At 42.4% G+C, this 18,171-nt stretch overlaps 1 protein-coding gene across 3 annotated transcripts in view; it reads right to left on the bottom strand.

The window, feature by feature from the left end:
* The window catches only part of GLS (glutaminase), an 86,079-nt gene extending 79,601 nt beyond the window's left edge, over nucleotides 1-6,478 (bottom strand). For 2 of the 3 annotated variants that reach the window (XM_007965664.3, XM_007965665.3), the window contains exon 1: nucleotides 6,085-6,476. In XM_007965664.3, coding sequence (XP_007963855.3) covers nucleotides 6,085-6,470 — 386 coding nt within the window. In that variant the 5' untranslated portion in view covers nucleotides 6,471-6,476. Of the gene's footprint in view, nucleotides 1-6,084 lie in introns of all 3 variants that reach the window. The other variant, XM_007965667.3, reaches the window with a different exon arrangement.
* Between the last annotated feature and the right edge of the window lie 11,693 nt (nucleotides 6,479-18,171).

The raw sequence follows: 18,171 nt of genomic DNA, 5'->3' as shown, positions 1-18,171 counted from the left end.
TGAGCAAATTTCAGGGTAAAACTGTAGTAGCAGTATCTCTATGTGAAAGCTATGTACCTCACTTAGAAATATCAGTAATTAGTAACTATTTTTATAAATACATCTGTTCACTCAGCTTTCTTAAGCATTTCTCTTACTAGCAAATGACTTAAAGGTGAAAAGGCACAGACAGGCAACTGTAAAATATAACCTTAATTTATAAAAGATTTAATATGATTGAGCTCCCTCACACAAATTCTATAATTAGGCTTTCAGTTTATATAGTCATAATTTTTCTTCATTTCAAACATCATGAGAAGGAAATAGTACAGCCTTTTACTATGAGCTTTTTTTTTTTTTTTTTTGAAATGGAGTCTCGTTCTGTCACCCAGGCTAGAGTGCAGTGGCACGATCTCGGCTCACTGCAACCTCCACCTCCTGGGTTCAAGCAATTCTCCTGCCTCAGCCTCCTGAGTAGCTGGGATTACAGGTGCTCGCCACCACGCCTGGCTAATTTTTGTATTTTTAGTAGAGACAGGGTTTCACCAGGTTGGCCAGGCTGGTCTTGAGCTCCTAACCTCAAGTAATCCACCTGCCTTGGCCTCCCAAAGTGCTGGGATTAAGGGCATGAGCCACCACACCCAGCCTGATTTCTTTTAAATAACTTTTTAAAACTCAAAGAAACCCACAAATACCTTCAGCAAATTTCTTTCGAGGTGACATTTATCTTTGGACCAAAATAGTGCCACCCCTCCCTTTTAACTGGCGTACATATTGCCTCATAAAAAAGGCTGAATTCTATTTGGTAGTCATTTCATGGATAAGGTGACTTTGAGGTAGGCAGACTACTCTATAAAAGAGTAAGGTCTGGAAACATGCAGCTAAAACTCAAGGAGACTAAACCTCTCAGAATCTAATTATTGTTCTTTCAGTGAATTTCATCCAAATATTAATAAAATTATATATCAACAGCATGAGTTTGTTAATTACAGATCATGAACAAAGTTATCAATGACTAACTGAAGCACATTTCAATATAAATATTAGGCCACAAAAATTTTATGACATATAGTTATTGGTACCTTTTTCACTTGCTTTTATAAAAACAAAAAACTGGGCTGGGTGCAGTGGCTCATGCCTGTAATCCCAGCAATTTGGGAGGCCGAAGCAGGCAGATCACAAGGTCAGGAGGTTGAGACCATCCTAGCTAACATGGTGAAATCCCATCTCACTAAAAATACAAAAAAATTAGCTGGGTGTGGTGGCACGTGCCTGTAGTCCCAGCTACACGGGAGGCTGAGGCAGGAGAACCACTTGAACCGGGAAGCAGAGGTTGCAGTGAGCTGAGATCGCACCACTGCACTCCAACCTGGGTGACAGAGCAAGACTCCATCTCAAATATAAATAAATAAAAATAAAATAAAATAACAAAAAACTAAAACTCACTGATAATCATCAACTAGAAAAAAAATTTAATAATGAAGAAATCAAAAACAACAAAGGAAAAAATTAAACATACTTTCCAACTTGATTTTAGTTTAAGTGAATTGTAAATGTTAACTTTTAAAATTAAAAACAAATGCAATACTGAAGGATCATAAAAACACATGCCAAGGTTTTGTCATTCAATTCTAAAACTTAATATTTATATCTGCCAAATACTAACTCAACTTCCTTACTAGTATTGTTCAATCTACCCAATTCAATGTTTGCTGAAATTCATAAGCATTTCATCTTACTTTGAAATTCAATTTTCAGGCTGGGCACGGTGGCTCATGTCTGTAATCCCAGCACTTTGGGAGGCCAAAGAAGGCAGATCATCTGAGGTCAGGAGTTCGAGACCTGCCCAGCCAAAATGGTGAAACCCCATCTCTACTAAAAACACAAAAATTAGCCAGGCGTGGTGGCGGGCACCTGTAATCCCAGCTACTCGGGAGGCTGAGGCTGGAGAATCGCTTGAATCCGGGAGGCAGAGGTTGCAGTGAACCAAGATTGTGTCACTGCACTCCAGCCTGGGTGACAGAATGAGACTCCATCTCAAAAAAAAACAAAAAAAATTCAATTTTCATAGTATACACCTCGATGATTTTCTTTGCCCTTCATTTTCCATTTACTAAATATATGAACTATCAAAACATAAAGCTGAACTATCAAAACACAAATCCATACTATCTAAAGATAGCTGAAATCATTTTTGCTTGCACTTTTACTTTTAAATACAAATATATTTTAAAGTATGCTTATTTGTGTAATTACAAATATTTCTGAATGCCATGACTTCACGTAGATGTGCAAACATCCAACTACCACCTCACAGGTATGCAGTTTTTAACAGAAACTACCAAACTGCCCTCCAAAGTAACTGAACTAATAATTTATACTTCTACTAGCAATGCAAGAGTTCCTATTTCCCAATCACTTGATTTAATATCTGCCAATCTGACAAGGGGAAACTGACCTCATTGTTGCTTTAACAGAATACTTTCAATATTGCATCCTGTATGAATTATCTATTTTCCAACAGCATACATATGCTGGTATTTTTCCAGCCCAATTTCTGTTATGTATCTGTTTTCCTTTCTCATTAAAAAATAAATGTCCAAATAAAAAAACTTAATAACGCCCCTGTACCTCTATCCCTCTGACTCTTCCTAGGGACTCTTCACTAAGATAGGATATATACTTCTGGACTTTAAGGAAATAAGTATAACCAGCTTGACAGAGAAAAGTATGATAAAAATGTCCATATGGACAAGTGCTGGCATAAACCATAACATAGTTTGTGACTTTAATATAATGCTCATTCCAGTTCCTGTTGGTTTTCTGGAAGTAGAGTGATATTTTCAAATTAAAACTCTAAAATTAATCTCATAACAGCATGCAAAATAGGTTGAATTGGAGAAAAGAATATTGGGGTACAGACTTAAAATCTGAAGTCATCGGATATGTGGCGACAAATGCTTTAGCCGGGTGCGGTGGCTCACGCTTGTAATCCCCGCACTTTGGGAGGCCGAGGCAGGTGGATCACCTGAGGTCGGGAGTTCAAGACCAGCCTGACCAACATGGAGAAACCCTGTCTCTACTAAAAATACAAAATTAGTCGGGGTGGTGGCACAAGCCTGTGATCCCAGCTACTCGGGAGGCTGAGGCAGGAGAATCGCTTGAACCCGGGAGGCGGAGGTTGCGGTGAGCCGAGATCACGCCATTGCACTCCAGCCTGGGCAAAAAGAGCGAAACTCTGTCTCAAAAACAAAACAAAACAAAACAAAACAAAAGAACAGAGCTTTAGATTAAGAGATGAAGTATTACCTACACAAAGATGAGAGTCAAAGCTGAAAGAAGAGATATGCTGTTGACAAGGTAGACAAGTGGGAAAGGGGCAAAGGCCTCAGCCTCAGGGTTTACCCAGTAAGGAAATCCAAAAAGAATTAAGAAAGGAGAACAATTTTGAAAATGAAGACAGACAAGCAAAGTTGGTTTTCAAGATGAAAGAATGAACCATAACAAAATTAAGTAAGATCACTATAGAGAAAACTGAGCAAAGATCATTACATTTTTCTATATGATATTAAGATGTTCCTATCCTAAACTACACTAAAGTTGTGTAATGGAAACAGCATAGTCTAAGGTGACTTTAATTCAGAGTTTATGAAAAAAAGGTAAGGTAACTTGCTTATATCCCACCTCCTTTCAGAATATAAAGTAAATAAAATATAAAGTCAGGACCAAGGAAAGGAGGAAACGCAAATATCTCAGTCATGTGAACTGATGAAATTGGTGTGGTTAAGCATCAAAGTTACTCTGAACTTATTTATCAACAGAGCAAAAGGTAAACAGTGCAACTCACATAGTTTCATATAAGACAGATGTATAGCAATTTCTCAAGATAAACATTTTTATGGAAACTAAAAACATTAAAAACCTTCATGTGCAAGCCTGAAATTCAAAGGTCAATCTCTTTAACAGGCTTTACAATAATGAAGCAGCAATTTTTTCTCATTTATTTAATAAATAGTTATGTGTCATTTAATACACGCCAAATATTGTTCTAAGCCTTTTACAAAATGTTAATTTAATTTTCTCATGGTTATTTCTTAATAATACTACATAAAATCTGGCACAGTCCTGAGTGAGTGCTAGCATACCAGGTGGACTGCTGATTGAGGGATGACCTATGCTTTGGAGGCTAAGCATTAGAAAGGATAACAGGATCAACTGGGAGCTTATCTCCCAGGATAAGAGAAATGTTTGTCACATAAAGGCAAAATGAAAGGAGCCAAAGGAGGAAAGCTACATTTGGAAACCAGAGCATCCAGGAAATAGAAACTTTAACCAATTAAAATACTTTCTTCACAACCTTGAGGCCATTGCTAAAAGGTGACTTGTATTAAGAAGGCAATGAAACCAGAAACTTCTGGACAAGTAAATCACAGAAGAAGCTCAATTTCCTATTTGACAAGTGGGAAAAAAGAGAGGCACTAGAGCCACTGCAGAGACACAGACCTGAAGACATAATTTTACTAGAAAGCAGTTCCCATCCTGTAGCCTTTAAGATTAACTTTTAAATGGTAGTGACTGCATTTTGCAATTCTGTAACTTGGGCCCTTGTATGTAAACTCGTTACTTGCTTGGTAAACCCAAGTAACGAGTTGATGACGTTAAAGTTAAAGTGAGTCCCAGATGAGATTAAGTATAATACTAGTCCCTAAAACATGAGAGAAGTACAAATTTAACAAGAGTATAGCTTTTTAGAACTTGAAAGGATTTAAGTCATCTAACCTAAGATATTAAATAACTTGTCCATGCTCAGGACGCTATTTCGTGGCACAAAACCAACATCACAAAATACCACAAATTTCGCCCTTCATCAAGTGCTTTTTTCAAATAATCTTTTTCAGTATAGGAGAAGAACTTCAGGAAAGTTTTTGGAAGGTCCCAACTTCAATTACAGGAAAACATCAAGCAGGCGTGAGATTGAAATTATAAGAATGTTCTCACTTTCAGTTTGACTCTAGAGCTGGAACTCTAGAGCTGGAAATAGCAGCAGAAATAAAAGGGAAGCAAAACAGGTTAGAGTGTCAGCGTACAAAGCCAGAAAAACAGGTATAATGAAAGCAGGCCGGTAAATTTTTACCCATTTTCGGAAAACAAAGTGATCCATTTGTATTACATAAGACTAAAATATTTAGGAGACTGCTTTGCATATTGTTTTAAAAAAACCAATTTTGCTTTAAGACTAAACTACTGCGCTGTACACATACAGGATGAGTCAACATCCTATCACAACTAAGTCACAAAACCTACTTAACTCAGATTTTTCACTGAGTTAGTGTATTATGTCACATTTCATCTTGGCTATTTAACTTTTATTTCTAAAAATCTCCCCATCTCACGGAAGACCTGACAGGCCAAAGCTGGTCCCTAATGCAAACAGGTGGTCTATACTGTGTGCCCCATCTTCTCGGCCACATGACCCGATTCCTCCTAATCTCACTTCTGAAACATTGTTTCCGGTGCCCCAGATGGCTCTACATGTGCCTGATGTAGCCACTTCAGAAATATAAAGAGCTCTCTGTCACATCTGGTTTCCAACGGGATGATGGCAGAAACCAAGGGAGGGCAGGCAAAGCGGAAACGAGCCAGGAAAGGCGACAAGTCAGGAAGGTAAAGGCTCTGCTGAACGCCCAACTCCTGAATGTCACTCGGTGGAGATGTTCGTGCGGCATCGCCCACGAACGGCTGGGGCGGGCGGCCAGGCGCTGCAGCCACGAGCCAGGGAGCTGAGCACGCGGCGCGGGCAGGGGAGCCGCCTCTCTTGCGCTAGGACGCCAGGCGAGCCCATCAGGCCCCACCGCGGCCCCACCCGGGCGACCCCCGCCGGGGGCGGAGAAGGGAAGTGGGAGCCTGGCTGAGAGACGCAGGCGGGGAAGGCTCGGGCGGGGCCGGGCCTAATCACATGGCGCAGACGGCGCAGGCCGCCCGGCACCTCTTTCTTTCTCTTTTCTAGAACCTCGGTTCCTATCCTGCCCCACCGCAGGTCCCCACACACCCCGAGCCTGGGCCCCGAGCGGAATGAGGCCTCCTGCGCCTCGCGGAGACACTCACTTTTCACCTGAGGCCACCAGCTCTTTGCCCTCGCTGTTGCCAAACGCGTCCGTCTCCCCGGGGCCGTCCTTGGGGCCGGGCGCCGCCGGGGCAGCGGGTGGCGACACCCCGGGCTGCGGATGCGTACTCCCCTTGCCCAGCTCCTGCAAGATCTCCGAGGGAGAGCTGGACAGGCCCCGCGCAAGGGGCCCCGCCGGCCAGCCGCCCCCGCCCCACCACGGGTGGAGTCGCGCGGCGGCAGCTGGGCCCGCGGCCGGCCGTCCCCCGCTTCGGGGACGCCGGCACAGGGTGACCAGGGGCTGTGCCCGCCGCAGAGTCGCGCTCACGCCGGCTGGCGACCGCAGGAGCAGGTCCCGCAGCATCGCCGAGCCTCGCAGCCGCATCATACCGCCGGGTCCGTCAGCGGCCGCTCAGCAGGGGAGGATGCTCCGGGCGTGGGCTGCCGCTTTCCTCGGGGAACGCGGTCTGTGGCGGGGCAGTAAGATGACAAGAGTAAAGGGCAGCGACGTGGGTGTGGTTCTGGCTCGGACTCCCGCAGCGGATGCGGGTGCTGCTGCTGCTGCTCCTGCTGCTCCTTCTGCTGCTGGTCCTTACGATCGCCGCGACCGGTTGCCTTCACACCGCCTAAAGCTCTGCACTGAGGCTAAAGCGCAGGGGAGGGCTAGAGACATTCGGCTCTCGCCGACGACCCGCCCCCTTCTCCCGCTCCGATTGGCTGAAATCCTCGACCTCTCTTTTGATTGGCGATTAGGGCAGTCAAATTTCTCTCGGCTCTGGGTGCGCGGAGAGTAGGGCGGGGGATTGGTGGGGAGCGGGGAGAGGAGTCAAACTGACGTGTGCAGCGGATGAGCCAGGCCCGGCTCCTCAGTAGCCGCTTTCTGCGCGCCGTGCCAACTCCGAGGCTAGCCTAGTTGGGTACTAGGGGCTCTGGGTTCTCGCATTTATGAAGCGATGGGCTCCTCAGCTCTGGGGATTCGAGCTGTTGGGGAGACTCATGGGCGAGAGCCCCCGCAGCCGAGGGCTGTGAGGTCAGCAGGTTTGGCGGGGCTGAGTCTGGCCGAGCTGTCGGAGCTCGACCGGTCCCACCTCGCATCTGGCTCCCAGGTCAGGGCGTCTGGCGACTCCTCCGAGAGCAACCCCGGACGAGCTTCATCCCTCTCCCAAATGTAACATTTGCTTGAAACTTTCCATGATTGGCTACTACCCAGACGTGAAATGTTTTGGAAAAAATGAGCACAATCCTTTCAGCTATGTGACTTAAGCCAATGGAGGGTGGAGGTGGGGGGAGGACGACGAATGGGGGGGTGCGGAATCCAGAAAACGACAGCTTTTTAAAAATTAATTTTTAAATGTACACCGATACTTCAAAAATAGTTTTGAATAGCAATGACTCCGTTAACGCTAGTTTGCTTGAAAGCAAAATTGTAGATACTTTTCTATTTTAAAAACTGCTTCACTTCACTGTTTTTAAAATAGAAGCGTTGGAATACGGGTTCTCTAAGTTATTTCAGCATCACTTTATCCATTTATCCTTTTGGACCTGTGGAAAAAGAGCCGAGAACCTGATAAACTTGAGTTGTTCCCTGAGCCTACATACACATTCCATTCCAGGACAAAAAAATGTTTTTAGACGATTTCCTGAAACAATTAGGTTTAAAAGGTGTAGATCCACGGAGTTTAGTAAGATGTTTTGGGGGTTGGTGTGTCGTTATTGTGTCGTGGGTGCCTTTTGAGAAAGGGTCTCACTCTGTCGCCCAGGCTGGAGTGCAGTGGCGTAATCACAGCTCAATGCAGCCTTGAACTCAGGGGCCCTGGTGATCCTCCCACCTCAGCCACCACCTGCTAATTTTTTTTTTTTTTTTTTTTTTTTGGTAGAGATGGGGTTTCGCGAGGTTGCCCAGGCTGGTTTCGAGGGATCCGCACCCCCTGAGCCTCCCAAATTGCTGAGATTAGAGGCGTGAGCCACCGCGCCCAGCCTAATGAGTTATTTTATGAAACTAGAAGGTGTATGTCAGGTGCGTCATTAATTGATCACCGGATTTAGTAATGTAATGAACTGTAAAATATTTTAATAAATAATTAGGAAATCTGGCTGTACCCACAGGTTATGTGACCTTTGGCATGTTACAGCCTTGCTGTGTTTTAAGTTTTTTTTTTTTTCTATCTGCTGTTTAACCAGAAGAACATGGAAAAAACTATCATGTGTAAAACATAGTCACCTTTTTTATTTAAAAAAAAAAAAAGAGGCAGTTAGGACAATGGCAAACTACTTAGATGGCTTTTATTACTAATGTTACTTGTCCAAAAATGTTGATGAATCCAAGTAATGATATATTCAGGAATAGAGACATCAAGTTTCGGAGGAAAGGTAACAAATATTACCCATGCCTAACCCTGACTTGTTAATGACTTGCAAACTTTAATATTATCCAGTATCTTAGCTGCAATTAGTTATCAATTTTAACTGCCTCCTTTTTCTCAACAACACGAAGCAACTGACAATCCAGTTACTATTTTCCTCTCAATTTTTCCCTTAATTTCTCCGAGTTTCTTGAAAATTATTTTAGATATTTAAAGGTTTAAAGGCTTTATAGTACACTTAAGAAATAAGAAAGCTAACCTAGTAATAGATTATTTTCTAGAGTTTCTAGTTTCTAGAGTTTTATTTTTGGTAGTTTCTAGACTTTCTGCTTTTGGGGAGAATGGACAGATATTACTCCCAAAATCTGGAAGAATTGAGTTCACTGAAATTTAACCCCTTGTTTGAGAAGGCTAATGAAAAGGTTACAGACAACCAAGAAACTATTCTAAATTGAATAAAAATGTGACTCAATACTTTCATTTGATTATTTTCTTCATCTTATATAATTTTTTAATCTTTAAAGATATTTTTATTCTACAACTTTGTAACCATTACACAACTTTGGAGTTTCAGTTATGTTAAATTGAATCATATCATCACGTAAAATAAACTCATGTAATCATCATGTAAAACATATAAAAATATTTGTATACATACAATAAGTAGTCCACCAAAATATCTGCAAATAGAAAAAGACTCTCCACATTAACTATGGTTGAGTTGTCAAATCTACTCTTAGACTTCCTTTTTGCTTCTAAGTGCAGCTACACTACAAAGAGTTGCTGTCCCATAGCCATCATGAGGTAATCAGCCATCAAAGGGAATAGTTGGAATTTATGCACTTTGTTCCTATTCTAACTTGAAGAAGGGTTCCTGTCCTTCTGTGTTCCTGAGCTGCTCTGTTCTGTCGAAAATTACAAAAGGCTAATGTTTCAAGATCATAATAAAATCCATATATAGGCTGGGCACGGTGGACTCATGCTGTAAATCCCAGCACTTTGGGAGGCTGAGGCGAGCGGATATCAAAGTCCGGAGATTGAGACCATCCTGACTAACATGGTGAAACCCCGCCTCTATTACAAATACAACAATTAGCTGGATGTGGTGGCACGCACCTGTAATCCCAGCTACTCGGGAGGCTGAGGCAAGAGAATCCCTGGAACTTGGAAGGCCAAGGTTGCAGTGAACCGAGACCATGCCACTGCACTCCAGCCTGGCAACAGAGCAATACTACATCTCAAAAAAATAAATAAAATAAAATAAAAAGTGTGTGCCTTCACAAAAACTTATTTATTATTTGTTGACCTAGAACTAAAAAGCAAGTAATTCTCCTTTGACTAACAGCTTAAAAGAATTGCCTAAGCCTTTTTTTGAAATTCTTCTGTTTGGAGAATAGAGCAAGGTTCAGGAAACCTCTAAACAAGCTTCTGCTACTACTTCCCTTTCTTCTGTTGGTTTCCTGCTTTAACTGGCCAACTTCCTAGCCTCACTGATAAGCCCTGCCAAACATGGCTTATTTTTCCAATATTGAATATAGATGTGTACTAAAGTAAGTACAGTAAATCCTTCCTGTATAAAAAGGGGATAATATGGCCAGGCAAGGTGGTTCACACCTGTAATCCCAGCACTTTGGGAAGCCGAGGCAGGTGGATCACCTGAGGTCAGCAGTTCAAGACCAACCTCGCCAACACGGTGAAACCCTGTCTCTACTAAAAATACAAAAAATTAGCCAGGCATGGTAGTGCATGCCTGTAATCCCAGCTACTCGGGAGGCTGAGGCAGGAGAATCGCTTGAACACAGGAGGCAGAGGTTGCAGTGAGTCGAGATCTAGCCATTGCACTCAAGCCTGGGCTATGAGAGCAAGACTCCATCTCAAAAAAAAAAAAAAAAAAAAAGGATAATATTGGTACTTATAGGGTTGTCATGTGGAATAAATAAACAACACATATAAAGCACCTAGAATATGACAGTAGCACTCTGTGTTATAGCTATTATTATCAAACCATGGGTAAATAAATTTTGACATGCAATATGATCGGTTTTTACATTTATTATTGAAAAGCCAAACAGGATTGTTTTAAACCATCTAATAATAAAATATCATTTAAGGGGAACCTAGAGATAATTTACTTCATTTTTAGAAAATAAACCAGTAATTTTCGAAGTATCTTAAAATAGAAAAAGACAAAGACAGTCAGATTAAGAAAAGCTGGGCTCGGAAGCCGGGCGCGGTGGTTCACCCCTGTAATCCCAGCACTTTGGGAGGCTGAGGCGAGCGAATCACAAGGTCAGGAGATCGAGACCACGGTGAAACCCCGTCTCTACTAAAAATACAAAAAATTCGCCGGGCGCGCTGGCAGGCGCCTGTAGTCCCAGCTACTCAGGAGGCTGAGGCAGGAGAATGGCGTGAACCCGGGAGGCGGAGCTTGCAGTGAGCCGAGATGGCGCCACTGCCTGGGCGACAGCGCGAGACTCCCTCTCAAAAAAAAAAAAAAAAAAAATTCCAGAGAAGGAAGAATCGCTAAGAAAGCGGGCCTCAAATATACATGTCATATACAAATACCTTAACATTTAGCAATTAAATCTAAAAATATATCATTTGCCATCTATGTAAATGAAAGTATACCTCTGTTCATTGTAACCTCATATAGAATGACAACAGATTTTCATCAAATTTGAATGATCTGCCTTAAAATACTAACTATATGAAGTTCTTTTTGAGAGTTTCCTGATGGCTGGAGTGGGGGTTGGGTGGGAATCAGCTATTTTTCTCCACTTAGAGTAATATGATGAAGATTTCAATTAGTTGAGTTTGTAAGGTAATATTGTTTATATTTATACCACCATTATATTTATGGGAACTCCAAATATTAATTTTTCAAAATGATTTTAATCCTTATTTTTCTGTGGATTCATATTAAAAATAAATCAGGCTAAACCCCAGCCTAGAGATAAGAAAGTCTTTCTTGTATATTAGCAAAACCTAAAAAAAAAAAGGATTTTGTACATAGTCCAAAAGTCAGTCAAAAGGATACCTGCCTGAGAATGAAAACAACCTCTGTGGTAGATTATATTACTATTCCCAAATATTTTTGTCCCTCCCACTGGGCAGACTTTACCTCCTCACCTTGAATGGCAGTCTTGGCCTTGATTTGTTCAATGATATGTGACAGGAAGTGATATGCCACTGCTGAGCATAAACTCACTTGGTTCTGGCATCTCTCTTTTCCCTTTTAAACAAGAATGGCATGTCCCAGAGAGGGGACGCTTCTTCCCGCCCCCCTGGCCCCTGCAACCCCACCACAGTTAATTGGTTCTAGTCCAGTCCATGAGAGGATGCTTCTTTACCTGGGTCTCAGAATATGGAACAAAGCTGACAATGACTTTGGCTGACAACAGCAAGAGAAATAAGCCTTATTTTAAGTCATTTAAACTTGAGGGTTATTACCATAGAATGACTTAGTTTTTTTTTTTTTTTTTTTTTTTTTTTCTTGAAACGGAGTTTCACTCTTGTTGCCCAGGCTGGAGTGCAAGGGTGCGATCTCGGCTCACCGCAACCTCCGCCTCCCTGGTTCAAGCGATTCTCCTGCCTCAGCCTCCCGAGTAGCTGGGATTACAGGCATGCACCACCACGCCCGGCTAATTTTGTGTTTGTTTGTTTGCTTGTTTGTTTTGAGACAGAATCTGGCTTTGTCACCCAGGCTGGAGCGCAGTGGCTGGATCTCGGCTCACTGCAAGCTCCGCCTCCCGTGTTCGCGCCATTCTCCTGCCTCAGCGAATGACTTAGTTTAAGCTGACTGATATATCACCCAATTTGAGTGAAGAAGACGTAGTAGCCAGTATACAAATCTGTATTATGAAGAAGAAGATTGGAGAACTCTAAAAGATAGTCAGTCAACCTACAGAGCAGTTGAAACAGTACCACTAAGTGGGACTGCCTGTCAATAGGTATTCTTTTTCAGGTACAATTAAAACCAAAGCTCAGGTAGGAGACATTTAATTGATAGTTCAATATGTCATATGCATTTGGACACGTTAAGTGGAGAAAATTAGCAGTGATTTGAAGTATGAGCCCGATATCAGTTATGCTGTGGTTAGTTTTATGCTATGAAATCTAATGGTAGTTCAGCATCTAACATTTGTCACATTTTACAAGCCCTGAAAAAGAAAAATGAGCCAGGGCTTTTATCTATTTATGCTCATCCAATGGTAAAATCATAGTACCAGTTCAGAAATCAATTACTGAATTCTGCTGAAATCATTATTTATGGAGCTAAATATAAAATTCAGAGTCTACAATAATGTATTTTGATGTACCAGGGTAAAGAGGAATCAGTATTCATCCTCTGGAAAGCACGGGTTCCTTCAAACTATATTTTCACTTTTCAAGCATCTGACATTTGCAGTAAGCATCTGGTTCCCTCTATCCATTTAGAAGGTATTAGAAACAATACTACAAATCCAAGGGTTGGTTTGTGATCGAGCTGCTTCTCATAGAGATAACACCAATGTGTGTTCTGAGGCAGAGCTTTATTCACATGTACCCTAGATAGTACAACAAACAGTACAATATATTTTTAAAACTGTAGAAACAACCTAAATGTTTATCAGCAGGATCATGGATTAACATAACATGGCACACATTATTTAATGCACAGTATTTAAAACTAATGATCCCTAGTTTCCTGTATTAAGTGAATAAGTCTCAAAAACAGTGTTGAAGGGGTAAAAGTTACATATAGGTGTATATATTATACTACCCTGATTTTTTTTTTTTTTTTTTTTTTGAGATGGAGTCTCATTCTGTCACCTAGGTGACATCTCGGCTCACTGCAACTTCTGCCTCCCAAGTTCAAGCAATTCTCCTGCCTCAGTCTCCCGAGTAGCTGGGACTACAGGCACCTGCCACCATGCCTGGCTAATTTTTGTATTTTTAGTAGAGACAGAGTTTCACCATGTTGGCCGGCCTGGTCTCGATCTCTTGACCTCATGATCCACCCACCTCGGCCTCCCAAAGTGCTGAGATTACAGGCATGAGCCACTGTGCCCGGCCTTATACTACTATATGATTTTAAAACATGCAAAACAATTTATTATTTGTAGATTTATATAGATTTTGTTTAAATGTTTAAAACATGCGCAGGAATGGCAAACATCGAATTCAGTATAGTGACTATTGTCTCTAAATATATAATGGAGAATGGGATAGAAGAGTTGTACACAGTTGTAAACTGTATCTGTAATGATTAACTTCATTTTGTTTGTTTGTTTGAGATAGTTTCGCTATTGTTACCCAGGCTGGAGTGCAATGGCGTGATCTCGGCTCACCACAACCTCCACTTCCCAGGTTCAAGTGATTCTCCTGCCTCAGCCTCCTAAGTAGCTGGGATTACAGGCACACACCACCATACCCAGCTAACTTTTGTATTTTAGTAGAGATGAGATTTCACCAAGTTGGCCAGGCTGATCTTGAATTCCTGACCTTGTGATCTGCCCACCTCAGCTTCCCAAAGTGCTGGGATTACAGGCATGAGCCACCACGCCCAGCATGATTAATTTCTTAAAATAATAATTTTAAAAATCTGAAGCAAACAGGCAAATATGGTTTGTTATATTCCCTTTTCTCTCTGTTTGAAATATTTTGTGATAAAAGAAAATAAGCTCAGCTGGGCACAGTGGCTCACGCCTGTAATCCCAGCACTTCAGGAGGCCAAGGCAGGCAGATCATGAGGTCAGGAGTTTGAGACCAGCCTGACCAACATGGTGAAATACTGTCTCTAATAAACATACAAAAATTAGTCGGGTGTGGTGGCGTGTACCTGTAGTCCCAGGTACTCAGGAGGCTGAGGGAAGAGAATCGCTTGAACCCAGGAGGCGGAGGTTGCGATGAGCCAAGATCGCGCTATTGTACTCCAGCCTGGGCAACAGAGCCAGACTCCGTCTCAAAAAAAGAAAACAAGCTTTATTTCAATGTTGAAACCCATTACAGCCCTCTAACAATTATTATATGTGTAGAAAATATTACAAATTCTATGATACATTTTAATGGCTCCTTTTAAACTTAATTTCACCTAGCCAATGCTGACTGATATAACTAGTAGGCAATACAGTTACCCTGTAAATTATTTTTCAAAAGGACAATCAGTAGTTACTAACCTTGAAATAAAGGTTTAATTAAAGATAAGAATGACGGCCGGGCGTGGTGGCTCACGCCTGTAATCCCAGCACTTTGGGAGGCCGAGGCGGGTGGATCACCTGAGGTCGGGAGTTCAAGACCAGCCTGACCAACATGGAGAAACCCAGTCTCTACTAAAAACACAAAAATTAGCCAGGCGTGGTGTCGCATGCCTGTAATCCCAGCTACTCGAGAGGCTGAGGCAGGAGAATCGCTTGAACCCGGGTGGCGGAGGTTGCAGTGAGCTGAGATAGTGCCATTGTACTCCAGCCTGGGCAAAAAGAGTGAAACTCCGTCTCAAAAAAAAAAAAAAAAAAAAAAGATAAGAATGACATATTTAACAGAAAAACATTAAAAATTATATTATTTTTTACTATCTCAAAGATAAATATGAAAGCAATTACTTTACTAATGAAATATGAATGAAAAATATATTCTTCCTTCCTTCGATGTTAAAGAGGCTATTTATGCTTGTAACATTTCTGTTGGAGACAGGTGTTGATATGGTTTGGCTGTGTCCCCCACTCAAATCTCATCTTGAATTCCCATGTGTTGTGGGAGGGACCTGGTGGCAAGTAATTGAATCATGGGGGCAGGTTTTTCCCGTGCTGTTCTCCTGATAGTGACTCTGTCTATGAGATCTGATAGTTTTAAAAAGGGGAATTTCCGGCCAGGCGCGGTGGCTCAAGCCTGTAATCCCAGCACTTTGGGAGGCCGAGACGGGCGGATCACGAGATCAGGAGATCGAGACCATCCTGGCTAACATGGTGAAACCCCGTCTCTACTAAAAAATACAAAAAACTAGCCGGGCGAGGTGGCGGGCGCCTATAGTCCCAGCTACTCCGGAGGCTGAGGCAGGAGAATGGCGTGAACCCAGCAGGCAGAGCTTGCAGTGAGCTGAGATCCGGCCACTGCACTCCACCCTGGGCGACAGAGAGAGACTCCGTCTCAAAAAAAAAAAAAAAGGGGGAATTTCCCTGCACAAGCTCTCTTCTCTTGTCTGCTATCGTGTGAGATGTGCCTTTTACCTTCTGCCATGATTGTGGGGCCTCCCCAGCCGTGTGGAACTGTAAGCCCATTAAACTTTCTTTTGTAAATTGCCCAGTCTCAGGTATGTCTTTATCAGCAGCATGAAAATGGACTAATACAGGTATCAATTGCTAAATGTTATGGCTAGAGATATTCTAAGTTAATAAGGTCACATGGCTAATTAATAATAGAGTTAGTGAAAACATACCCTTCTGCTAGATCTGGCACTTATCCTCATTTCTTTTGAATCATCAGTGAAATGCCCACCCAAAGACTCTGCTGTGGCTTGAATGTCCTTGACACAACTCACACTGCAATTTAATTGGCCAGGCGTGGTGACTCACACCTGTAATCTCAGCATTTTGGGAGACTGAGGCAGGCAGATCATTTGAGATCAGGAGTTCGAGACCAGCCTGGGCAACATGGTGAAACCTAGTCTCTACTAAAAGCAAAAAAATTAGCCGGGTATGGTGGCACATGCCTGTAGCATGTGGTGTGGTGGTCTGTAGCATGGTGGCATATGCCAGGTATGGTGGCACATGCCTCCTGAGACCCAGGAGGCTTGAACCCAGGAGGCGGAGGTTGCAGTGAGTTGAGATTGCACCATTACACTCCAGCCTGGGTGACAGAGCAAGACTGTGTCTCAAAAAAAAGAAAAAAAATTAATTGCCATTTTAACAGTGTTAAGAGGTAGGGCCTGTAGGAGGCGATTAATAATGGATTAATGCCATTATCATAGGAATGGGTTAGTGATTGCAGGAGTGGGCTCCTGATAAAAGATTAAGTTCAGCCCCCATTTGTTCTTCTGACTCACGCTCATTTGCCATGTGAGGCCTTCCTCCATGAGATGGCTCTCATCAGTTGCTGATACCATATTCTTGGACATCTTGGCCTCCAGACCATGAGCCAAATAAATCTCTTTTCTTCATAAATTACCCAATCTGTAGTATTTTGTCAGCAGCAGAAAATGGACTAAGAGAGAACATTGTTACTGAGAAGTGGAGCTGTTGCTGTAACAAATACCTGAAAATATGGATATGGCTTTGGAACAGGGTAATGGGTACGGGCTGGAAGAATTTGAGAAGCAAGCTAGCAAAGGCCTAGATTGTCCTAAACAGAGCATTAAGGGTGATTCTGGTGAGGGTTCAGAAAAGAAGACATGCAGGAAAAGTAGGTGATATGGTTTGGATTTGTTCTCCGCCCAAATTTCATGTCTGAATTTTAATCCCCAGTATTGGAGGAGGAGCCTGGTGGGAGGGGATTGGATCATGGGGACAGACTACCTCCTTGCTGTTCTTGTGATGGTGAGTTCTCATGAGATCTCATTGTTTAAAAGTGTGTAGCACCTCCCCCTGCTCTCTCTTCCTCCTTCTCCAGCCATGTAAGACATGCCTCCTTCCTCTTTGCTTTCTGCCATGATTGTAAGTTTCCTGAATTCTTCCCGTCCATGCTTCCTGTACAGCCTGGGGAACTGTGAGTCAATTAAACCTCTTTTCTTTATAAAGTACCCAGTCTCAGGTAGCAATTCTTTATAGCAATGCAAGAACAGATTAATACAGTCTATTAATACTTCTTAGAGATTACTTAAGTGCTCACAGCCACAATGTTGGTGGAAATATGAACAGTAAAGGCCATTCTAATGAGGTCTCAGATGGAAATGAAGAGTGTATTAGAAACTAGAGTAAAGACTATCCTTGTTATAAAGTAGCAAAGACCTTAGTTGAATTATGTCCATGCCCTAGATTTTATGGTATGCAGAACTTAAAGAGCAATGAACTAGGATATCTGGTGGAAAAAATATCTAAGCAGCAATGCTTCCAGGCTGCTGGAGCTACCTTTAACTGCATACAGTGAGATGCAAGAGGAAATACATGACCGAAAGACAGAATTTATTGGAAACCAAAAATAAAATTCTAGCCCCAAACTGACTGAATGGACCCCTTTCTTGACCAAGGAGATTTCAAAGAAACCTGAAAAACTAGTTCAGACCATGCTTCATTATACTCCCTTCCATTTGAAGTTTAGATACAACTGACCAATATTAACATTAAAGTAGAGGAGGTAAGGCTGGGTGAGGTAACTCACACCTGTAATCCCAGCACTTTGGGAGGTTGAGGCGGGGGGATCACCTGAGGTCAAGAGATCCAGACCATCCTGGCCAACGTGGTGAAACCCTGTCTCCACTAAAAATACAAAAATTAGCTGGGCGTAGTGGCACATGCCTGTAATCCCAGCAACTGGGGAGGCTGAGGGAGGAGAATCGCTAGAACCTGGGAAGCAGAGGTTGCAGTGAGCCAAGATTGCGCCACTGCACTCCAGCCTGGCGACAGAGTGAGACTGCATCTCAAAGAAACAAAACAACAACAACAAAAAATTAAAGTAGAGATACTAAGACTGACAAAACAGACTTTTCGTAGCACTAAGATACCAACTCCAAACTGACTCTGGTATAACATCATATGACAGATAACAGGCCCCAAAGGAAATCAAAGTATTTTACCCCAAAATAGATTTCTTTGA

This window comes from Chlorocebus sabaeus, chromosome 10 (assembly GCF_047675955.1).
Source record: "Chlorocebus sabaeus isolate Y175 chromosome 10, mChlSab1.0.hap1, whole genome shotgun sequence".
Taxonomy (NCBI): domain Eukaryota; kingdom Metazoa; phylum Chordata; class Mammalia; order Primates; family Cercopithecidae; genus Chlorocebus; species Chlorocebus sabaeus.
Note: the sequence above shows the minus strand (reverse complement) of the source record. Positions and strands in the feature narration are given on the sequence as shown.